A 21,702-nucleotide genomic window follows, 5' to 3' on the forward strand; every position below is an offset into this window, starting at 1 on the left:
TGGGGAAGTAAGAAAGGAAGACGAGGAAAGTAAGCAGAGCAAATTTTGCCTTTCACATCATCTGCTTTTAACTGGCAGGGATTGAACCTGGGAACCTACCCCAACCAGCTATCATTCCCCATGTACAATACTTGTTTCTGAGCCACTGGTTTTCTCCTTCCCATCTCAGGCTTCAGCTATCTGCATGTTCTACACCCACCCACCTCCAGAGGCATTATTATTATTTAAATTTGTATACCGCACTTCATCCAAAGATCCCAGGGTGGTTCACAACAGCAAAATACAAAATGAGAACACAAGTTAAATAACGAAACGAAAACAAACCATTAACTCCCCTCCCCACAAAACACATTTAAAAGGCCATAGAACCTCAATCAGCCAAAGGCCTGATTATAGAGAAACATTTTTGCCTGGCACCTGCAGATATGTAAAGAAGTCCCAGAGCCGCCCAGAGTGGCTAGGGAAACCCCGCCAGATGGGCGGGGTATAAATAATAAATTATTATTATTATTATTATTATTATTATTATTATTATTAGGCGCCAGGCAGGCCTCTCTGGGGAGAGCATCCCACAAACGGGGAGCCACCCCAGAAAAGGCAGGTTCTTGTGTTGCTGCCTCTGGACCTGTCACGGAGGAGGCACACAAAAAAGGGCCTCAGATGATGATCGCAGGGGGAGAGACGGTCCTTGAGGTATTGCAGCCTGGGAATCACAAGTGAGGAGAGTGCTACTTGTAGGTCCTTCTTGTAGGCTTTCCTGGTTGACCGCAGTGAGAACAGGAAGCTGGACTAGATGGGCCAATGACCTGGCCCAGCGGCGCTTTTCTTATGTTGTTATACTGAGCTGTGTTAATTTTCCACTTGAGAGCCATTGCACTGAAAGGACAGCTTTATCTCTGCTGCTTGGTTGCTCCCCAACCCCAGCTCTGCCTCCTTCTGTTTTTCAGGGGGCCAGTTCAAGAAGGAAGTGGTGGTGGATGGGCAGAGCCACCTCCTGCTGATTCGAGAGGAAGCAGGACCTCCGGATGCCAAGGTAGGCTGAGGAATGTGTGGAGGTCCTTGTGGGGTCCCTTTGGGGCGCTGTGGACCCTCCCGGGCTGCAGTTCACACTGCTTCAGAAGCTGCATGGAGCACCCTTCAAGAGGATGGTGCTAAGAAAAGTTATTATTAAAGTGCCAATTTGGGAATTAAAAGAAGAAGAAGTTGCAAGGTTCTCCACATAGTTGGGCTTCTGTAGGAATGTAGGTCCTTAGGACGCGGGTGGTGCTGTGGGTTAAACCACAGAGCCTAGGACTTGCTGATCAGAAGGTTGGCGGTTCGAATCCCCGCGACGGGGTGAGCTCCCGTTGCTCGGTCCCTGCTCCTGCCCACCTAGCAGTTCGAAAGCACGTCAAAGTGCAAGTAGATAAATAGGTACCACTCCGGCGGGAAGGTAAATGGCGTTTCTGTGCACTGCTCTGGTTTGCCAGAAGCGGCTCAGTCATGCTGGCCACATGACCCGGAAGCTGTGTGCCGGCTCCCTTGGCCAATAAAGCGAGATGAGCGCCAAAACCCCAGAGTTGTCCACGACTGGACCTAATGGTCAGGGGTCCCTTTACTTTTACCTTTAGGAATGTAGGCAGCTACCTTTTACTATTAGTCCATCTAGCTCTGTATTGTCTAAACCGAGTGGCAGCAGCAGTTTCAGGCAGGAGTCTACCCAAGTCACAGAATCATAGAGTTGGAAGGGACCCTGAGGGTCATCTAGTCCAACCCCCCGCAATACAGGAATATGCAGCCGTCTCATATGGGGATTGCACCTTGCGCACCTGGAGATGCTGGGGACTTCTGCATGCAAGGTAGATTCTCTTCCACTGAGCTATGGCCCCTCCACCACTGAGCTGCCAGTTTTGTGTAATTGCTGGAGTGGAGAGGGTGGGGTAGACCTTAGAACAGTAGCATCCCTTCATACTCCTGGTTCCACCCTGACTCAATGCCAAACAAAGAGGAAGAAGGTGTGTCCGGTCTGAACACTGTCCCCCCGTTGATATGCCTCTCCCTCTCGATTTCCTTCCTGCTTGCAGTTTGCAAACTGGGCAGATGCCGTCATCTTTGTCTTCAGCCTGGAGAACGAGGCCAGTTTTCAAGAACTGACCCAGTACTACGGGTTCCTCACAAACTACCGCACGGTCTCCGACATGGCTCTCGCGCTTGTGGGCACTCAGGGTGAGTGGGCGAGAGTATCTGCCCTACAGAGAATTTAATCTTGGGGGCATGGGTGGGCGGCAAGGGGCAGTCAGGTGGAGTTGTTCCTTGGGGTCTTCCTGAGGCCAACTGGAAGAAGCTTTTGTATTCACTAGGCTTGTTATTAACTGTTTCTTTATACATGAAGAGATTGACAGCCCAGTTAGGACTATAATTACTTCTGCTAGGGGGCTACAAAGAGACCCTGCCCCTTTCCCCCTCCCAACCACTTAAAGCTCTGCTCAGACTTTCTCTGGTTTCTGAACTTCCACCATACATTGCCCGCTTACTTTCAAGCCTGTCCTCATTTGTTTAAAGGAATAGCATCCTAGTATCCATTTCTGCATGTGCACAATGCACTCGCAGAATACATACACCTGGTGGTTCTGTTAGCCAGGCAAGGAATTCCATTGCAGGACATCTGTTGGCTCTTAGCCTTGACCCAGTGTCTTGGCGTATCCCAGACACCAGACTGGGGGTGGTATGGCCAGGTAAGCCTTGGCTGGATCCAATCCAAAGTTTAGCGCGGCGGCAGCAGCAGCAAGCCTGATCCAGCAGGGAAGGTTGCACAGAAACAAAGTTAAGTGCAAGCCGGTTTAGTATTACTAGGTCACCTGTCCAGCTGGGTCAAGATGCCGATGAGAATAGCTGGAGCAGAATAAAGAGGCCAGCTGAGGTCAGAAACCAAGAGGTACCGCCACATGCTGAAACACAGTCCAGTAGGAACTCTAGTTGTGAGTGTTCATATCACTGGTGGAGAAATGAAAGCACCAAATTGGGACAAGGCAGCACCATAGAAAAAGCAAAACCCGGTCCGTTTTCTAGATCTGTGGTTCCCTCTGTTACTGGGGATGCTGAAGGATTCCAATGGAAATGGGGGTGGAAATTGCCAAAATTTGTTGGCCCGTGTCCAGAATGGAAACCAATCCAGTGAATACAAGCGATATTCACTGTTATTGTTGTTTCCAGTCTGCAAATGATATGCAATTGGTGGCATTTCCTCTCCCACATTTGCATTAAAATGAATAGTGTGGAATAATGTAATAGTAACAGAATTAATTATGTCAAGTTCTGCCACAGAGGACAGGGAGGCAAATAACATAGGTTTTTTTGGAAGTCGAACTGCGGCAGAAGAGCATGCAGTGTACGTGGGTCAGAAAGGAAATTGATACCTTCTTACATCCCAAATAAAACAGCAGGGCCGTATATAGGAGCTTGTTTTTGTGGTGAGGAGATAACACAGCTAAGGCAGAATGAGAATACTTTCCAGTCCAATCCTATGCATGTTTATTCAAAAGCAAGTCCTGTTGATTCCAGAAGATTTCTCTCCAGCTCAGAGATGAAGTCTGTGTGTTTTTTTGCTTCTTCCTTGCAGATAAAATCAGTGCCAGCAACCCACGTGTGATTGAGGATTCCCGAGCCAGAGCTCTGTGCACTGAAATGCGCCGCTGCCTCTACTACGAGACATGTGCCACTTATGGACTCAATGTTGACCGGGTCTTCAATGAAGGTGAGGACTTTTCTGGAATGTGTTCCTGGGAAGTTGGGTTTCATGGCCGCAAGAGTGCCTGTGAACATGAGCCAAGGGAGAACACATTTCAAGGCATGGCTAACGGCAAACAAGAGCAGTTCAACCCTGTGTGTAGGGCAAGAGAGAGTGTCCTGGGTTTGCAGACCCTTCAGTGGTGCAAAATTCCTCATGCGATTGGTGCATACGCATGTCCATCTTCACCTGTGGACATCTTACATGCCTACACAATACAAACATAAGAAGAGCCCTGCTTGATTGGGCCAAAGGCCCACCCAGGCCAGTCTACTAGTTCCACAATGGCCAACTAGGTGCCTATAAGACACCCTCAAGCAGGACCAATCTGTCTGCTGCAAAAATGGTGGGTTGCGCAAGCAAGACGTACATATTTGTATACAAGAATGCACCAACTGCACCTGATATAATAGTTGTTATTATTATTATTATTATGTTGTTGTTGTTGTTGTTGTTGTTCTTTTCTTGTTCTTGTTCTTGTTGTTCTTGTTCTCTGGCATTATACTTGGTGCTTTAAATGTGTTGCGTCATTCTGTCAGTTTGATACCTGCTCTGGGCACGAGGAGAGTGGAAACGGCCATTAAATAAATAAACAGGCAACGGGGGTGTGCCAGGGACCCCATGGCCCCCTCGTGTGCTCCATCATGTGTGGAGTCTACAGGCCGGTAGAACTGTGAGAACTGGTTCTTCCGTCTCAATGGTTGGAGAGTCAGTGGCTTGAGGCGGCCATGCTCAAGCCTCTACTGTTCTCAGGAGGTGTGCTCCTGCATAAGAAGAATTGGGGCAAGCAGCTTGTGTTGTGTATGTGGGGATTTGTTGACTCCAGGACTGACTTCTGTCTACGTAGAGGTGTCTGAGTATACTTTGCAGGCAGTGTGTTATAGGTCAAAAGCTTTTCTTGTGTTCAGTTTTGTGGTTGTGGTGGGAACTCTGGTTTGCGACCCAAAGTACTTTTGCTTTCTGCACATCCGGCATACAAGAACGACGAGGCAGCCATTTGAGGAGTCTCTGATAGCACCATATATTTATTGGTTTAGGGCAGGGTTGGCAGTTTTGGGGCGCTACAGGTATTGCTTAAGTCCGACTCCCATGGCCAATGGTTGCGCATGATGAGAACTGGAGTCCAGCAACAGCTGGGAAGTCACAGGTTCCCCACCCCAGGCTGGACACAGGGAGCCGAAGCTCCCCATCACACGTGCACCAGGTGATGCGGGAGCTGCTTGCACATGGTGTGATCTCATGCTGCAGAAGAGCACATGTGAATAATATGACCAGGTTTGAGCGAAGGGGACGCATCACATGTGTATTTCCCACCCAATTGGCACCCTCCCAGCATGGGGCTAATTGCATGGAGAAAGACCCCTTTCATGAGCCCCTCCTGGATGTGACTCCTATTCTGCTGGATGGGGTGTGTGGGTCAAGGGCCCCAGCAGAGAGTTTGTTCAGGGTGTGCATCACCTGGCCCTTGCAGGACTGGCAAGTGTGGATGGGGTGGGACTCAAACAGTGTCTGTGGAGCTTGGATCTTGCAGGGTCTGCAGTCATGTCCCCTGCAAAGTTTTTTTCCTTTTGAGCACTTATAGCCGATTTCCAGTGTGGCAGCTGGAGGATCTGAGCAGCCCTACGATTTACAGATATATATATGTATTTTCCTCCCCCCTCCCCAAACTGCAGTTGCTCAGAAGATTGTGAATATGAAGAAACAGCAGCAGCTCCTTGCATCTTGCAAATCTTTGCCCAGCACCCCCAGCCATTCAGCCGTCTCCACGCCGGTGGGTGGAATCTACCTCGCGCAAGTACACCCCCCTGAATGGGCCCAGTGATGGGAATCGGAGTTTCCTCCTGCTGGTGGCACAGCACCGTGAATGGAGAGGGAGGGTGTGGGTGTGGCAAAGCCCCATGGATCTAGTGGACCTCCTTGCATGAGCTTCCTCTGTCGGCCCTTAGGGCTCGTCGTCCGCACTTCCACTTCTCCTGTGCCTAGAAAGCACGGATCCAAGCGGTTTCTCATTTGTCCCATCACTTTACCACTGAATCAGAGGAAACATAAATCCACAGAAAAACCTGTTGCCATTGGTTCCGATTAAGTGGTAAAAAGTGGGTTTTCCTGGGGGAAAGTGGAAGGACAAGCAGAAGTGTGGACGAAAAAATTCCACAGCCTAGCCATCTCCTTGACAATGCTATTTTTGTATCTGGGGTGCTGCTTTTTTCGTTTTCAAGCATTCAATCACACACGCAGGACCTTTGCGTCTTGATTTCGCACAGCCAAGGCCCCGCCGGACCTGCGTGTCTGTCTTCCTTTGCTTTTAGGGGCTGGCATAAGTCTGCCTGGTCTTTTCCTCCCCCTCTAGGCAAGTAACGGTGGCCACACGAGCGACTACTCCTCATCCCTTCCTTCCACGCCCAACATCAGCCACCGGGAGTTGCGTGGGGAGGCCACAGCTATAATTGGCACACCCAGCTCCCTGCATCGTGGGACCAAACGCCGAACCAGCCTTTTTGCGGTGAGTTCCAGGGGAGTCCACCAGTCATGGGACAAGGGAGGCCAAAGGGTGGGTGGCCCAGTCCAGACTGAGGATGGAAGGAACTGTCCATTTCCAGTTCTCTCAGTTTCTCATTTTTGCCATCTTAAATTTGGTTCTCCACCTTTTTGCAGCAATTTGCAAATTACCTTTTAAAAAAAAGTCTTTGGTGTGGTTTTCTTCTAATAAACGCATTTTTTAATTCAGTGCTGACTGAGTTACACGTTTTTGCAATCATGTCATGCATTTTTGTACATTATTTTCATGAACGTCTTCATTCTGTAAACACGGTTTGGCTAGAAAACTGCATCGCAAAATTCAGATAAACATTTCAAAGGGTAGCTGTGCTTTGGTTCTCACGTTGTTTTGGAAAATGCAAATTTGAGAAATGAAACTTTAAATGCAAACGAAATCAAATTTCTCCTCCACCCCCTAGTCCAGACCGAAAATAACCCTCCGCTATCAAGGGGCAACATTGTGAACCACAGCAACACAGAGGGACTGGGTAACAGGAGATGGGAAAGGGTTTCTCTATAACACCCTGGATAACCGCTGTTGTCAGTCAGAGTAGGCATTACTATATTAGATGAACAAATAAGGCAGCTGCCCTTGTTTTTGAATCTCTTCTGGGCCCTGCCCTCCTCAACCTTCCCTGGCCGCCCTCCCCTCTCCCAGTGTGATTTGATGGTGAGACAGGCCACCATGGAAGCAACTCCACCAGCCCCAGTATCCAAAGACTTTCAGGTCTGTTTCCTCGCTTCTTAGGCTATTCCCAGCTTTGGGGCAAACAATGCCCCCCCCCCCAAAAAAAACCCATGCTTTGTTGTTTCGACTGTAACATCACTTTGCCCGAACTATGGTTTGTAAATTAGCTTCAAGCCATAGTTTACAGATTCATGTTGCTGGCTATTTTGCAAGGCATGTTTTGTGAAGGCATAATGGCAAACCATGGTTGGATGTTACATTTGAACCCCAGCTGTGTCTCTTTGCAGAATCGCAGAGGGAGTGACACCGAGAAGCGGAGCCTGGACAGCAGAGGGGAGAACACGGGAAGTGGCCGAGCCATACCCATCAAACAGGTGACCTCCTTACATTTGTCCTGGCAGCTGTTTGCCAGTCCTCTGAACCCTCGGTTGCAAGAGTCCGGGCACCGTCGGTAACTCCCTGCCTTCACCTCCTCTCTCCCATTAGAGTTTCCTGCTGAAACGAAGCGGCAATTCTCTGAACAAGGAGTGGAAGAAAAAATACGTGACTCTCTCCAGCAATGGGCTTCTCTTCTATCACCCCAGCATTAATGTAAGTGTGCCGTGTACTCCAGCTTCCATCAGCTCCAGACACACCAGGGCTCGGCTTGCCGCATTGTCAAGTCCTACACATTACCATCTAAAGGCAGCAGACTCTGCAGTAAGACCACAAAATGTGTATGGGGGAGACATCCGACAGATCATGCCCAGATTGGAAAATAGACATGTGGATTAGATCACATTTCTACAGACCGTTCTGAGCCTGGTCCACTTAACGCTTACGTTGCTGCTGTTGCTAGGGGCTTTCTTTGCTTTGTTTTGGAGTTTTTATTTGCAAGGTAATCCCAGGGCTTTCTGGCTCTTGCCCACACCCTTTTCTTTTTACAAAACATTTCTAGCTGATTGGAGATGTTAGAAAGCGTGGAACTTGTGACATTCATTCAAAGGTTTCAAGTAAAAGGCCCCAGGAAGTGGCCGCATGTGATGCCATAACACAAATCCCTGGGCAATGGTGTGAAGAAAAAGATGTGTGCTTCCAACAAGTGCATTTTAAAAGGGTGTGGGTTTTTTCCAGATTTCACCTAAAAATCCACACAATCAGTTGACGTAACAGACCTGCTGGTCTACTTGCGTGCAAGGGACACAGACTGGGTGCATACCGTTCTGTCCATCCCTAAAGGTAAAGGTACCCCTGCCCGTACGGGCCAGTCTTGACAGACTCTAGGGTTGTGCGCCCATCTCACTCAAGAGGCCGGGGGCCAGCGCTGTCCGGAGACACTTCCGGGTCACATGGCCAGCGTGACAAGCTGCATCTGGCGAGCCAGCACAGCACACGGAAACGCCGTTTACCTTCCCGCCAGTAAGCGGTCCCTATTTATCTACTTGCACTTTGATGTGCTTTCGAACTGCTAGGTTGGCAGGCGCTGGGACCGAGCAACGGGAGCGCACCCCGCCGCAGGGATTCGAACCGCCGACCTTTCGATCGGCAAGCCCTAGGCGCTGAGGCTTTTACCCACAGCGCCACCTGTGTTCCTTCTGTCCATCCCTACTCGTGTCCAAAACAGCTGCACCATTCTGTATGTATGTGCATGTGATCCATTCTAATTCCCGCCCCACCCTAAAAGAATCCGGTCTTTGTTCCTTTGCAGGACTATATCCATAGCAGCCACGGCAAAGAAATGGACCTGCTCCGCACCACCGTCAAGGTGCCCGGCAAACGCCCACCCAGAGCCATCTCTGCCTGTGGCACCTCCTCGAGCATCAACGGTTTGGTCAAAGACGTGAGCAGCGTGGGAGTCGGGGACACCAGCAGTAAGTGGCTTGTTCCCACATCATGGGCATAGCAGACTGAGGATGGGAGAGCACTGCAGCGGCTGTATCTCCTGACATTAAGAAAAAACCCCAAACCCTTTCAAGTTGCTGGGGTCGGAGCGGGAGAGGATTTTTAACTTCAACAGGAGACCCCGAGTGCTTTGCTCCTTCCCTGCCCCAGCACCTTTAGGGATCACACTACAACACACTGAGTCTCACGTGTGGCCTGGACATCCTAGCTAGGCAGGTTGATGCCTCAGTGTGAGACTCAAATTCTTGGGCAGCAACAGCACAAAAATCAGAGCTCTGACACTTGCAAGTTTGCCAGGGAAGGAATACTTGCATGGTGTTTGGCTGTGTAGGTGTGTGCAGTGGCGTAGCGTGGGGGGTGCCAGGGGCGCCGGCCGCACCGGGCGCAACATCTGGGGGGGCACGAGTCCAGAGGGAAGGGACAAGTTCCTTCCTCCGCCGGGCTCTCCGCCGCCGCCACCAGCCTTGCGCCCTAGCACACGCCTCACAGGAGGAGCAGCCGCTGCAGCAGCGCCGACGCCGCCACCGACACCTGGCCGGGCACGGGCAGCCTCCGCACCCCGTCGCTGCCGCCATCCCCTCGGCCCAGCCATAGGCGGCGGCTGCTTCTGCTGACTGGGAGGGAGGAGGGTAGGGGGCTTCGGCTGCCTCGGCCCGCGGGGGCTCCGCAAATAATAAATTTAATAAATTCCTGCTGAGCCTTTGTGGGGGGGTCCTTGGCTCCTTTGCTCGCCCCCAGCCCCAGTGGCGTAGCGTGGGGGGTGCAGGGGGGGCCGGCCGCAACATCTGGGGGGGGCGCGCTCGCACTCGAGTGCTAAAATCCACGGGTTAGGGGGCGCAAATTACTTGCCTTGCCCCAGGTGCTGACAACCCACGCTACGCCACTGGGTGTGTGTATAATTACTGCTTGTTAGTTCACACTCCCGATATGTTGTGTTTTCTTTATTTGCAATTCTCTGAGATTCCAGCCACTCGCAAAGCCAAACATCCCCCCTCCCTTTGACTATGATGTTGTTGCACTCACACTTTTGTTTAACCTTAATTAGTAACAGCCAAGGAAGGGTGTAACAGAAGGAAATGATGAAAAACAACAAAATAGTGTTTTTAACGAACGGCTGGCTCAGCTATGACACGCCTTCCTACATGGGAAACACCCTCATATCGGGGGGGGGGGGACCATGATGGTTGAACATGTGTCTCTTTCTCTGTACATGTGCATGCTGTCATGACAGGCCAGTTTGCACATGCCATGTGCTGGGAAACAGGTGTGTGAGAGATTGTCAGACAATCTGTGTGTGAGTATTTAATGCTTTGCATGTGAGAAAGTTTGAAGTGGCTTCCTCCTGAGATATTTTTATTCTACTGATCCAGACATAGGAATCAAGAAAATAAGTCAACCTCTTAAAAAGTGAATCAGCTGGGAGCAGGAAATAAAAACCACATTCTGCTCACAGTGTTAATGCATTAAGGCAAATTAATTAAAGACATAAGTGATCTAAAATAGGGCTTCCACAAGCTTCATTCAGGTGGTCTGTGGCATTAAATATTCATACTGCTTTTCGATTTTTATTGCTTCTTATATTGTATTTTATTGTATTATAATTTGTATTCCATTGAATGCAAATTGTAATCCAATAAAATACAACATGATCAGCAAAAATACAATTAAAAGTCATGCAACATCTAACAACATTGCTACAACAAGCAGAAAAGGCATTAAATGTTCCACCAAGAAAATCAGCAATTTTCAAGTAGCCCATGAGAACTGTTTGGGAACCACTGAAGTCCCAGGTGACTCCCTAAGAAACACACACACCGCGTAAAACAGATCAAGAGTATCAAATCATGAACATGAGCTGGGGGACATCACCCAAAAAGTGGTGCGTGGGCGTTCAAAAGTCTGCAAATGTGCATAATATTTCCCAGTCTTCCAATTAATTCCAAAATGGGAGGCGAGTCCCTGGGTATGTTTTGGATTACCCTTATGGTCATAGGAAACAACATCAAAATGGAGAAAAAGCTTCCATTTGGGATTGAATTATGTCCGATGAAAATAGAAATATCGTCCCACAGCGATGGTACCTACCACAGCGATGTTCCAACCACTCCCTAAACAGCATGCAATTTGCCCCCTGATGCACCTCTTTCCAACATAGGATGTAAAAATCCATACAGTGGGGCCTCTTGTGACCCATCTGCATATCAGCCCCCCCCCCATGACTGTCTGCTAGGATCTTGACACCCACTCCCTGCACTTTCTGCAGTCTTGGGCAGGCAGCAAACCCAGGAGATCTATTGCCGCCATGCGACTAACTTCCTGGAACTACTCCACAGCAGTTCTTCTAACCAGCCTGGCAGTGTGTGTCTACGTTAGGCATTTGTACCCGGAAGATAAAAAGAGCCAGCTTCAGTAAACCTTCCCTGCTTTTGTCACCATTTTACCACAGGTGACCAGGCTAGTGGTTATTTACAAGGTTGGTCTATTGAGCTCCTCTTAATACATCCCCATTCGTGGTTGGTGGGACACACGTTATGTACATCTGTTGCAAAGAGGACCAGCTCCAAAACACAACATTCCCTTCCTGCACGATTGCAGTAAATGAACTCCACGATATCTTCGGGTTTCCTGGTGGTGCTGCACACCTTCTCCTCCTCTGTGAAAATGCTCAAATCGAAGAATTGATTCCCATCTAATCTAATCAAAGCTCTAATAAAAAAAAATTATGATGAATTTTGGCTTTGGGCAATTAGCTTAACTTATTAAATGGAGTGATATTTCTTTGTGCCGAGGTGTCTAATGGTACCAAGTTGAATTGGAGCATTTGCTAAGTATAATCGTTTCAGTTTCATTCACAAACCTGGAGAACTGAATTTTCCCTTTAGCCTTAGTGTGGGGAAAACAGCTGTAAGATGAAGCAGCAGCGCCCCCTGCAGGAAGCCTTGCAATTGCAAGAATTTCCCCTTGTATGTACAGCACAAGTGGAAGCGGGGATAAAGCCCAAGGCCCTTTTATATTTGCTGCCTCATTCAAAGGTGGCGAAATTATAGCACCAGGGGTGGGATTGACGATGGGGGGGGAGAAATGGGGGCCTAACCAGTGGCCCGTTTCATCTCTTGAGCTGAAGATACGCTCAGGAGAAATTTAGGCTTAGCTTTGGACACGTTGCTGTGATTTCTCACGGGTTCAGAATGATGAAATGGTCGTGTAAATAACCACCCCTGGTTATTATGCTTCTCCAAGCCACAGCCCAGGGGTCCCCAAGCTTTTTTGAGAAAAGGGGCACGTTTAGAAATCTCAGCAACTGTTGTGGGTGCCACAAAATACCGTATTTTTCGCTCTATAACATGCGCCCGACCATGTTTTTAGAGGAGGAAAATCCGTAGGCATGCCACCCGTAGGCATTCCCTCCATAACACGCACAGACATTTCCCATTACTTTTTAGGAGGAAAAAAAGTGAGTGTTATGGTGCAAAAAATACGGTACCCATTTCACAAAAGAATGCTCACTGGCAATGCTCAGAATCCATACCCAAAACACCTACACCTCCAACAAAACAAAAAGAACACAGGCCAAGAATTTTTAAAAATCGCCCCCCCCCCAAAAAAAGCCATAGTTATTTAGATGAACTCTAATGGGAAGAGCAAGGGCCCTTGGCCAGCACCAAGTGATGTCTTAGTGCCCCATGGGTACTATGTTGAGGAACTCACATCTAGGAAACTAGGATATTCACAGTTTTGTTGTTTAGTCGTTTAGTCGTGTCTGACTCTTCGTGACCCCATGGACCAGAGCACGCCAGGCACTTCTGTCTTCCACTGCCTCTCGCAGTTTGGTCAAACTCATGCTGGTAGCTTCGAGAACACTATCCAACCATCTCATCCTCTGTCGTCCCCTTCTCCTTGTGCCCTTCATCTTTCCCAACATCAGGGTCTTTTCCAGGGAGTCTTCTCTTCTCATGATGTGGCCAAAGTATTGGAGCCTCAGCTTCATGATTTGTCCTTCCAGTGAGCACTCAGGGCTGATTTCCTTAAGAATGGGTAGGTTTGATCTTCTTGCAGTCCATGGGACTCTCAAGAATCTCCTCCAGCACCATAATTCCAAAGCATCAATTCTTTGGCAATCAGCCTTCTTTATGGTCCAGTTCTCACTTCCATACATCACTACTGGGAAAACCATAGCTTTTACTATATGGACCTTTGTTGGCAGGCCACAGTTTACTCTTGTGCAAATGCTTTTCATGCAGAAGGTATTAGATACAGGTTTCCACCTTTTTCAGCTGAAACCTGGAGAAAACCTGAGAGATTTTAAAGTGCTGATGGAAGTCAGAGGTGGCAGTTCTGGGCCAGTTGTGCGAATGTCCTAACTGACACAGCTTCATAATTTCATTTTCTTCCCCTCCACCCCAGCTTGCCCCAGTCCAGGTCTGCTGAATCCTCCTGTCGACCCAGCGATCAAACTCTTAGGCAAACCTGAGCGCCTGCAGCGATCTGTGTCCTCTTCCAAGGCTGGTAAGTTCAGCACAGACCTGGAAGCTCCCAGGATGGAGGAGAGAGGATGCTGGGAAAGGGCTGCTTTGAGCCCAGAGGGAAGGATGAAGCCATGTGATCTGTTTCTCCCACATGTTTCTGCAGAGGTAGCCATGGCTGCAGAAGGGCTCTCCAGCCCTGGCAGTGGTGGGAAAGATCCACCTCCATCCCCTATGGTTGACAGAAAGAAGCACCGGAGGAAGAAGCTGTCAACTCCTTCAAAAACAGAGGGGTCTGCAGGGCAGGCAGAAGGTAAGAGGCAGCTGCCTTGGTTTTGTCTGCAAGGGAGACTGGCTTGTGGGCTCCTGACCCCAGAGAACCTCAAGAGCCAGTGTGGTGTAGTGGTTAAGAGCGGTGGACTCGTAATCTGGTGAACCAGGTTCGCTTCCCTGCTCCTCCACATGCAGCTGCTGGGTGACCTTGGGCCAGTCACACTTCTCTGAAGTCTCTCAGCCCCACTCACCTCACAGAGTGTTTGTTGTGGGGGAGGAAGGGAAAAGGAGATTGTGAGCCGCTTTGAGACTCCTTAGGGTAGTGATAAAGCCAGACATCAAATCCAAACTCTCACTCTTTGCCCCTCCAGACTGCGGAGACAGACTTAGGAATGACGCATTGAGCTGATTTTTAAAAATTGTGCCTGTAGTGACATCACACTGACCCTACATTTCAGGGGTTAACATTTTTTTTAAAAAGTGTTTTTATTAAAGATTTTCTTGGCTTACGAAGGTACATACATCGTCTCTGTCTTCAGATAGGGGTTAACATTTTTGAGATCTTAGAAGGACCACCCCATTCTTTTCTAGGGTAGGAAAAGTTGTGGCCCCAGTTGGTTTGCTCCTGATAATGCAAATTTCCATAAGTACAGGAGAAGGAGCTTGCTCACCTCACCATTCAAAATAAGTAGCCACATTCCTGGGAAGACATGCATATATTTGCCAGTCTTCGCACAAGAGGGAAGACTCCCTTCCACAGTGGAGATAACATCTATTGTGAACCCCCAAGCACTCCGCCCCAATTCCCACTTCACATCTTCCTTCTCCCTCAGAAAAATGTAGGGAATGATCCTGTGAACTGGGATTGGGTATTTACCGTGATTGACAGGGGAGTGGGGCCATCTGCCTGTCAGTCACCTTACATCACTGTGAAGACAAGCTGCTTTTCAAAGGAAAAATGGCTCCTGTGATGATCTCTGATCTTATGAAGTTGGATGTGGAGCAGATGGTTGTCTGTGGAGCGGAAATGGTCTCTGCTGGGACCAATGTGGTCTGTGAACTGGAAGCTCCCTCTGTCTGATCTAGTGGATCACACTAGATCATGGCTGGGGAATCTGTGGTTCTCAATGTTGTTAGACTCCCAACTCTCATCAGCTCCAGCCAGCATGCAAGGGCTCATCCACACGTCCACTTGTCCCCTGCTTTGTAGGCATGGGTTCAACCGGTTTTGCCTTTGCCCGACTGCTTCCCGCTGGAAAACCCATTCTTTAGTGCTCAATTGGAGCATATGTCAACCCAGAGAAATCCAACTGACGTTTGGTCCGATTTAGCGCTAAAGAATGGATTTTCCTGGGGGAAATGTGGATGATCCCTAAGAGTGTGTGATGGCCACACCCACTCTTGGCCCCATAACTTGCTGGAGAATTGGCCAAAGGGTTCAAGGAAAACGTTAGCCACCCCTGATCTAGAGGAAAGGCCAGCACTGTCTTCAGCCTGCCCGGCCTCAGGAAGTACGAATTTAGACTGCGGGGAGGCCATGCTGAAACCAGTGGGTTTTTTGAAGGGTAACACCCCACAGGTTCTGAGTCCGGAAGGCACCACCCTAAGTCCAACTGGGCTTCCCGCTCCCACCCCCACCTCTTCTGTTCTGTCTACACTTAGGCAGCTGATGCGAAGCCTTTCATTTCCACTCTTGCGGTTTTGCTGTATGCCCCCTTGCCCAGGAAGGGTTTGTCGCGGCTCACGCAGCTTCCTCCCTCACTCTCCCTTGCGACTCTTCACGCATCCACCGCCACTGCCACCCCCTGGGCCCGTGGGTTCTGGATAGCCTCTGCTTTTTTTGGTTCTTATTTTTCTCCTCCTCTGAACACTCTCCCCTTTCTTCTTTTCCTCCCTTCTCTTTCTCTGCCTCTCGCTTCCTGCTTCCCCTCCGGACCCTCCGCAGCCAAGCGTAAAATGTGGAAATTAAAAACCTTTGGTAGTTTAAGAAATATTTATAAAACAGGTAATGAGTGGCGGGGGCAGGCGCGAGCTCCTTTTGTGCCGTGGCGCCTGTTGCATGCGATTGTGCTTACATCGTGACGTGCAGCCTGCGTAGATGTCTGTCCCCAAAACGCTTCCCCCGTGATCAAGAAAGCTTCCGTCCTATTCTGCCTCTCCTTAACAACCCCCCAGCCCCAGGGGAGTGTTAAAATGTCCCTCCCTGCTCACATCGGGTTTGCAAAGGTGGCTGAGCTCCTGGAATTCCTTTAAGATGGCTGTTTCCAAACTGTGTTCCACAGAGCCTGCGGGCTCCTCAGGGCTTCCTCAACTGGAAGATCTGTAATGACAGATGAGCCCCATCTCGTCCTGCACTGTACAGCCTTGGGGATTGCTGGGTGTGTCTGGAGTCCCCTCTTAGTGTGTGCAGGTGAACAGGAAGGCCCCATGGGTGCCCTAGAATGCATTCCCCCAGAAACCTCTGCCATGCCCAGAGGTTCCTTGGCCGGCACGTCAACAAAGGACAGAGAGCCCTGAAGGGGGAGAGTTTGGAAACCCACCACCTTGTGGCATTATGGCACCAGCCCCTTTTTAATGCCCTGGTGGTTGTCGTCGTTGTGTCCTTCCACCAACCTGATGAAGGGTTTTGATGAAAAACCTTGCTTGTTTGCTTGTCACCTTTTAGTTGTCCTTACTAAGGGCACTGCTGTACCGTTAAGTTTTGGAGATTTTCTTGAAGACTCCGGAAGAGACTAAGGCCCATTTATTCAAGCCGCAGGTCTGGGGCTGAGGGGACCTGAGTTCAAGCCCTGCCTCTTCTGGACCCCACAGTGTGTGCCATTTTTTCACTCCCCCTGCCCCCCTCCCATCTGTAACATGGGAACTGTCAGTTTAAGGCACGGTTGTGAGAGAACCGGCAAAAAACCCCAAGCAAAACACACATTGTACAGCATTCCACAACTTCAGGGCGCTATGTAAATACTTTTGCAGTAGCAAATATGTTTGCACGTTGGCAGTGGCAAATATTTGAATAAGTGTAATCATGGGACTCGTGCTCTTAGGAAGGTGTGTGCCTTAAAACTCTGCCTCTGGCTCTCCTTATGGGGTTTGGGGCTGTTAGCAAGCACAAGCCGTGGCTCTTGTCCATGTCACTCCCTCTGCAGGGCATCCTCCCCATTCTCTGGTTGTGTTGAACCTGCCCCTTAGGGGAGCGCAGGGAGGGAAAATATGTGGGTTGGAAGCCCTAGGATTCATCCAGCCTCCACTGCGGTCCAGCTGGAACCTGCTCTTTTGTATCCACAGAGGAGGAGAACTTTGAGTTCATCATCGTCTCCAGTACAGGGCAGACATGGCATTTCGAAGCCAGCACCATTGAAGAGAGGGACTCCTGGGTCCAGGCCATCGAGAGCCAGATCTTGGCTAGCTTGCAGTGCTGCGAGAGTAGCAAGAACAAGGTACTGATCCCTCCCCCCCAAAAAAAACATGGGGACACATACACACAACTCTACCCTGCAATGATCTAGGCTTGCCTGTCTCAATATTGGCTACCATGTAGTTGTCATGATCACACCTTCCACTTAACGTGTTATATAAAGGTAAAGGGACCCCTGATCATTAGGTCCAGTCGTGGCCGACTCTGGGGTTACAGCGCTCATCTCACTTTATTGGCCGAGGGAGCCGGCGTACAGCTTCCGGGTCATGTGGCCAGCATGACTAAGTCGCTTCTGGTGAACCAGAGCAGTGCACGTAAACGCCGTTTACCTTCCTGCCGGAGCGGTACCTATTTATCTACTTGCACTTTGATGTGCTTTCGAACTGCTAGGTTGGCAGGAGCAGGAACTGAGCAACGGGAGCTCACCCCGTTGCGGGGTTTCGAACCACAGACCTTCTGATCGGCAAGTCCTAGGCTCTGGGGTTTAACCCACAGTGCCACCCGTGTGTTATATAGATGGGCCTTTTCTGTAACAGCTCTCCATTTTCTCAACACTTTCCCAATTTTTCTGGCACCAGGGAAGAACATCCTCAACCCACCGTGGGTATTTGGTGGTGATGAGTTTTTTTATTTTGAATAGGGAGGGTGCAAACGGCAACTTGCGTAAGAACTGTACCCAAAAAATACAACAAAATCAACACAAACAGAGAAAACAGCAGAAATCCAAACATGCAGTGCAAAAGCTTGGGGCGAGGTAGGGTTCTCGATGGACCTCCCTGCATGGAGCGTTCCATAGAGCAGGTCCCATCTCAGAGTCAGCTCCGCTCTGTGATCCCATTTGTCTCAGCTCTAATAAGGAAAGCCCATGGCACAAGGGAATGTCTCCAGGGGCCACCCTGTTGCAGTTGGGGGTGAAGACTGGCATGCAAAGCGAGAACCTTGCTCAAGGTTTGAAGAGGGACTGAACTATTGCCTTGGGGAGGGAGACCAGGCTTCAAGCGCTCTGAAGGCCAGCAGGAAGATGCACTCTCTGTCTCTATCCCTACAGGCTCGCATGGACAGCCAGAGTGAAGCAGTGGCAATCCAGGCCATCCGTAATGCCAAAGGCAATTCCTTATGTGTGGACTGTGGGGCCTTGAGTAAGTATTTCTCTTTTGTATGCAGTCGGATCTAAAGGGATTCCAGATGTGTGTGTGTGTTGGCAGTGATTGATCCTTGGGTATTATTAGCACTAAAGCTATTGAGATATTAGTACTGCCATTTGGCAACATGCAGCTCTGCTTTCTGCCAGTTCCTTAGGAACGGGTAGTTCCCTTTTAGCACGCTGGTTAATCCTGTCTGGAGACAGAGGATCCAGGGAGTATTATGACAGCTTCTATGTAATCTTTATTTTATGTGCTAGATGCTATGCAGAACAAAGAGAGGGTGTGACTCCTGCCCAAGATGAAACAATCTATGATAGGCAAAATGCCATAGTTGCATGTAGGGGAACAGGAGTGAGCTGGGATTGAGTGCGTTTAATTCTTTTAAAATTTTTATCCCAGCCTTATTTCACAAAGCAGCGTACAAAAATCCTCCTTTATCTTTACAACAGCAGTCTGAAGTAGGTTGGGCTAGAGTGGGGTATAGGCCCAACGTCACACGGTGAGCAGAAACATGAACCCAGGTCTCCCTAGTCCCTGTCCACTAGATCAGCCTTCTTCAATCTGGTTCCCTCCAGATGTTTTGGATTACAATTCCCATCAAACCTGAACATTGACCATGCTGGTTGGGACTGATGGGGGTTGAAAGTCTGTGAAGCAATTGAACTTTGCTGCCCTGGATTGTTTGTATGAATTCTGTCGCATGTCTTTCTTGTCTGTTCATTTGGGGTATTGTAGCGTTAACTTGATAACTCCTGGGACTCAGATGTGAAGGCAGTAGAAAACCATTGTTTCACTGGAAGATGGCACAGTCCCTTGTTTGTGGGCAGGAAAATCAAAAGCTCCAAGCTTTCTTCAGTGGAGCATATGATTGTCAGGGGGGAGGTAGAGGAAACCTTTAAAAAGACAGGTGAGCAGTTCAAGGTGGATCTTGGCATGATGAGCATAAGCTTTGTGCAAGAGTAAGGCCCCATCTTCACTATGCATTTAAGGTTGCATCATGCCACTTTAAACAATTATGGCTTCCCCCAAAGCATCCTAGGGACTGTAGTCTGCAAAAAGAGCAGAGAGCTGTAGGAAATTCCTATTCCCCTTTCAGAGCTAAAATTCCCAGAGTGGTTCAACAACCTCACTTCCTAGAGAACTCTGGGAATTGTAGCTCTGTGAGCTCTTTGCAGGGGGCGAGAGGAGCCTTCCCTGATTTCTGATTGGCTGACTTGTCTCACCCCCAGACCCAACCTGGGCCAGCCTGAACTTGGGGGCGTTGATCTGCATTGAGTGCTCTGGCATCCACCGGAACCTTGGCACCCACCTCTCCCGGGTCCGCTCCCTCGACTTGGACGACTGGCCGCTGGAGCTCACGCTGGTCCTCACCTCCATTGGCAACGAAACGGCCAACAGCGTCTGGGAGAAATGCACGCAAGGACGCCGGAAACCCACTTGCGAGTCGTCACGGTGAGTGCAGGGCAAGCTGCCCCCGTAGCGCAGCCACAGCTGGAGCCTCCAGGACCTGAGGCTGCAGCCCTGTGCAGAAGCGTAATCTTGTCGAAAGTCGTGGGCGTTAAATTCCGAGTCCACATGCGCAGAATTGCACTGTTGAACTACCAGTTAAGACTGGTACCTGGGGTAGATGGGAGAACTTAAGCACTTGCCACACTTTCTCTCAAAATGGCGTCACTTTGCCTGGCTTATTGTGCCCATGACTGATTGGAGTTTGCGGGTCCTACTTAATAGCTACTCTAAATAATAATAATAATAATAATAATAATAATAATAATAATAATAATAATACAATGAGTTAAAGAAAAAGAATACATGAGACATTAAAAGCCACAGGAAAAACAATATGAAAATAAAATATAATTAAGATTAAACATTATAACATATATGTAAATGAATGAACACGCTGTTTCTCTCAAATATACATTGATTCATGGGTCACTATGGTTTCAGTAAATAAGTTCCAAATATTGTTAAATTTGTGCATACATAATCTTCATCTGGAAACAATCTGTTCATGGGTTGCAAGAGTTGTCATGTCATCTATCCATTGATCAAGAGAGGCCGTATTTTTGTCCTTCCAATGTATCAATATCAATCTTTTTGCAGATGTAAGGGCACAGAGAATCTATTTACATTCACCGATTACAAACTCTAGGTGTACATTGCTATGGGTTTTGCTCTTTCTGTTTAGTGCTAGGCCGGTGCTTAGACTCAGAATGATTATATTGCAGAGTTGAGTCCCTGAGAATCATCTAATTTATTCTTCAGTTGGCGGGATGATCTTCTCTACTTAAGGACCATGCTGGGTAGATCATGCCAACTGTTCCATCCAGTCCTGTTTCTCACTGGGAGAAAGAAACCTCAACTAGGGTCATAAGCGCAATAGCCCTTCCCTTCTGTTCGCCTTGTATTCCGCAGCATACAGGCTCCGAAACTGGAATTTACCTATAGCCATCCTAACCCCTCTTTCTCTCTCTGTCTTCCCAGGGAAGAGCGGGAGTCATGGATTCGAGCCAAATATGAGCAGCGGCTGTTCTTGGCACCGCTGCCCCCCTCTGAACTTTCCCTCGGGTGCCAGCTCTTCCAGGCTGTGCTGGACCAGGACCTGGGTGCTGTGCTGCTGTTGCTGGCCCACAGCTCCAAGGATCAGATCAACGCCCCCACGGGCGACAAAGACCGGCGCTCGGCGCTGCACGTGGCATGTGACCTGGCGCACGTGGTTATTACTCAGCTTCTGGTCTGGGTAAGTTCTTGGCAGTGGACGGTGAAGGATGTTGGGGATCCAAGGGAAGCAGATGTTCCCTTCCAGCTCTCTTCGTGTGCCCTGGGTCAAAAAGGATTAAGGCCCTATCTGCACTCTACAGTTAAAGCAGTATCATACCACTTTCAACACTCATGGCTTGCCCCAAAGAATCCTGAGTAGTGTAGTCTGTTAAGGCTGCTGAGAGTTGCTAGGAGACCTTTATTTCTCTTCCCAAAGTTCCCTGGATGCAGGGGTTGATGGATTCATGAACCACTCTGGAAATAGTAGCTCTGGGAGGGCAAGAGGGGTCTCCTAACATCCCTCAGCCCCCTTTAAACGCAGAGTACAGATGAGAGCCTTATATAGGGAGAAAGAAAAACAAGAGACAAGTGTCTACAAGAGCTGGCATACAGCTGACTTTCATGAGTTACTCCATATGGCTAGTTTAGGTCCGCCTCTTTCATGCTGCTTTTTGTAGCTTGTATACATCGACTAGAATATCCGAGTTATTCATCAAAAGCACCATTTCCCATGCCCTAGTTCCAAATAATAAATTTAAAAATGCAGAGCATCCATGGTCCAAATCTAAAGCCCATGGAGCTTCAACCTGCAATCGATATAAGGGAAAGGGACCAGAGTTCATTAGCAGAGCATGTGATTTGCATAAGGGCCCAAGTTCAATCCCTGGCATATCCAGGTTTTCAAAATATATATATAAAGGATCAGGTTGCAGGTGACGTGAAATACTTCTACATGAGACCCAGGAGACCCTCTGCCAATGAGAGTGGACAGT

The 21,702-nt window shown here is 49.0% G+C and overlaps 1 protein-coding gene across 4 annotated transcripts in view; it reads left to right on the forward strand.

Annotated features, from left to right (window-relative positions):
- Positions 1 to 21,702, forward strand: part of AGAP2 (ArfGAP with GTPase domain, ankyrin repeat and PH domain 2) — a 119,296-nt gene that overhangs the window by 94,230 nt on the left and 3,364 nt on the right. For 2 of the 4 annotated variants that reach the window (XM_028721515.2, XM_028721513.2), the window contains exons 4-18: positions 948 to 1,033; positions 2,064 to 2,205; positions 3,599 to 3,733; positions 5,440 to 5,537; positions 6,117 to 6,269; positions 7,280 to 7,366; positions 7,479 to 7,583; positions 8,680 to 8,842; positions 13,278 to 13,379; positions 13,503 to 13,649; positions 15,555 to 15,614; positions 16,892 to 17,043; positions 18,070 to 18,160; positions 19,396 to 19,618; positions 20,654 to 20,909. In XM_028721515.2, coding sequence (XP_028577348.2) covers positions 948 to 1,033; positions 2,064 to 2,205; positions 3,599 to 3,733; positions 5,440 to 5,537; positions 6,117 to 6,269; positions 7,280 to 7,366; positions 7,479 to 7,583; positions 8,680 to 8,842; positions 13,278 to 13,379; positions 13,503 to 13,649; positions 15,555 to 15,614; positions 16,892 to 17,043; positions 18,070 to 18,160; positions 19,396 to 19,618; positions 20,654 to 20,909 — 2,000 coding nt within the window. The remainder of the gene's footprint in view (positions 1 to 947; positions 1,034 to 2,063; positions 2,206 to 3,598; positions 3,734 to 5,439; positions 5,538 to 6,116; positions 6,270 to 7,279; positions 7,367 to 7,478; positions 7,584 to 8,679; positions 8,843 to 13,277; positions 13,380 to 13,502; positions 13,650 to 15,554; positions 15,615 to 16,891; positions 17,044 to 18,069; positions 18,161 to 19,395; positions 19,619 to 20,653; positions 20,910 to 21,702) is intronic. The other 2 variants (XM_028721517.2, XM_028721514.2) reach the window with 1 other exon arrangement.

Source organism: Podarcis muralis, chromosome 2 (genome assembly GCF_964188315.1).
Source record: "Podarcis muralis chromosome 2, rPodMur119.hap1.1, whole genome shotgun sequence".
Taxonomy (NCBI): domain Eukaryota; kingdom Metazoa; phylum Chordata; class Lepidosauria; order Squamata; family Lacertidae; genus Podarcis; species Podarcis muralis.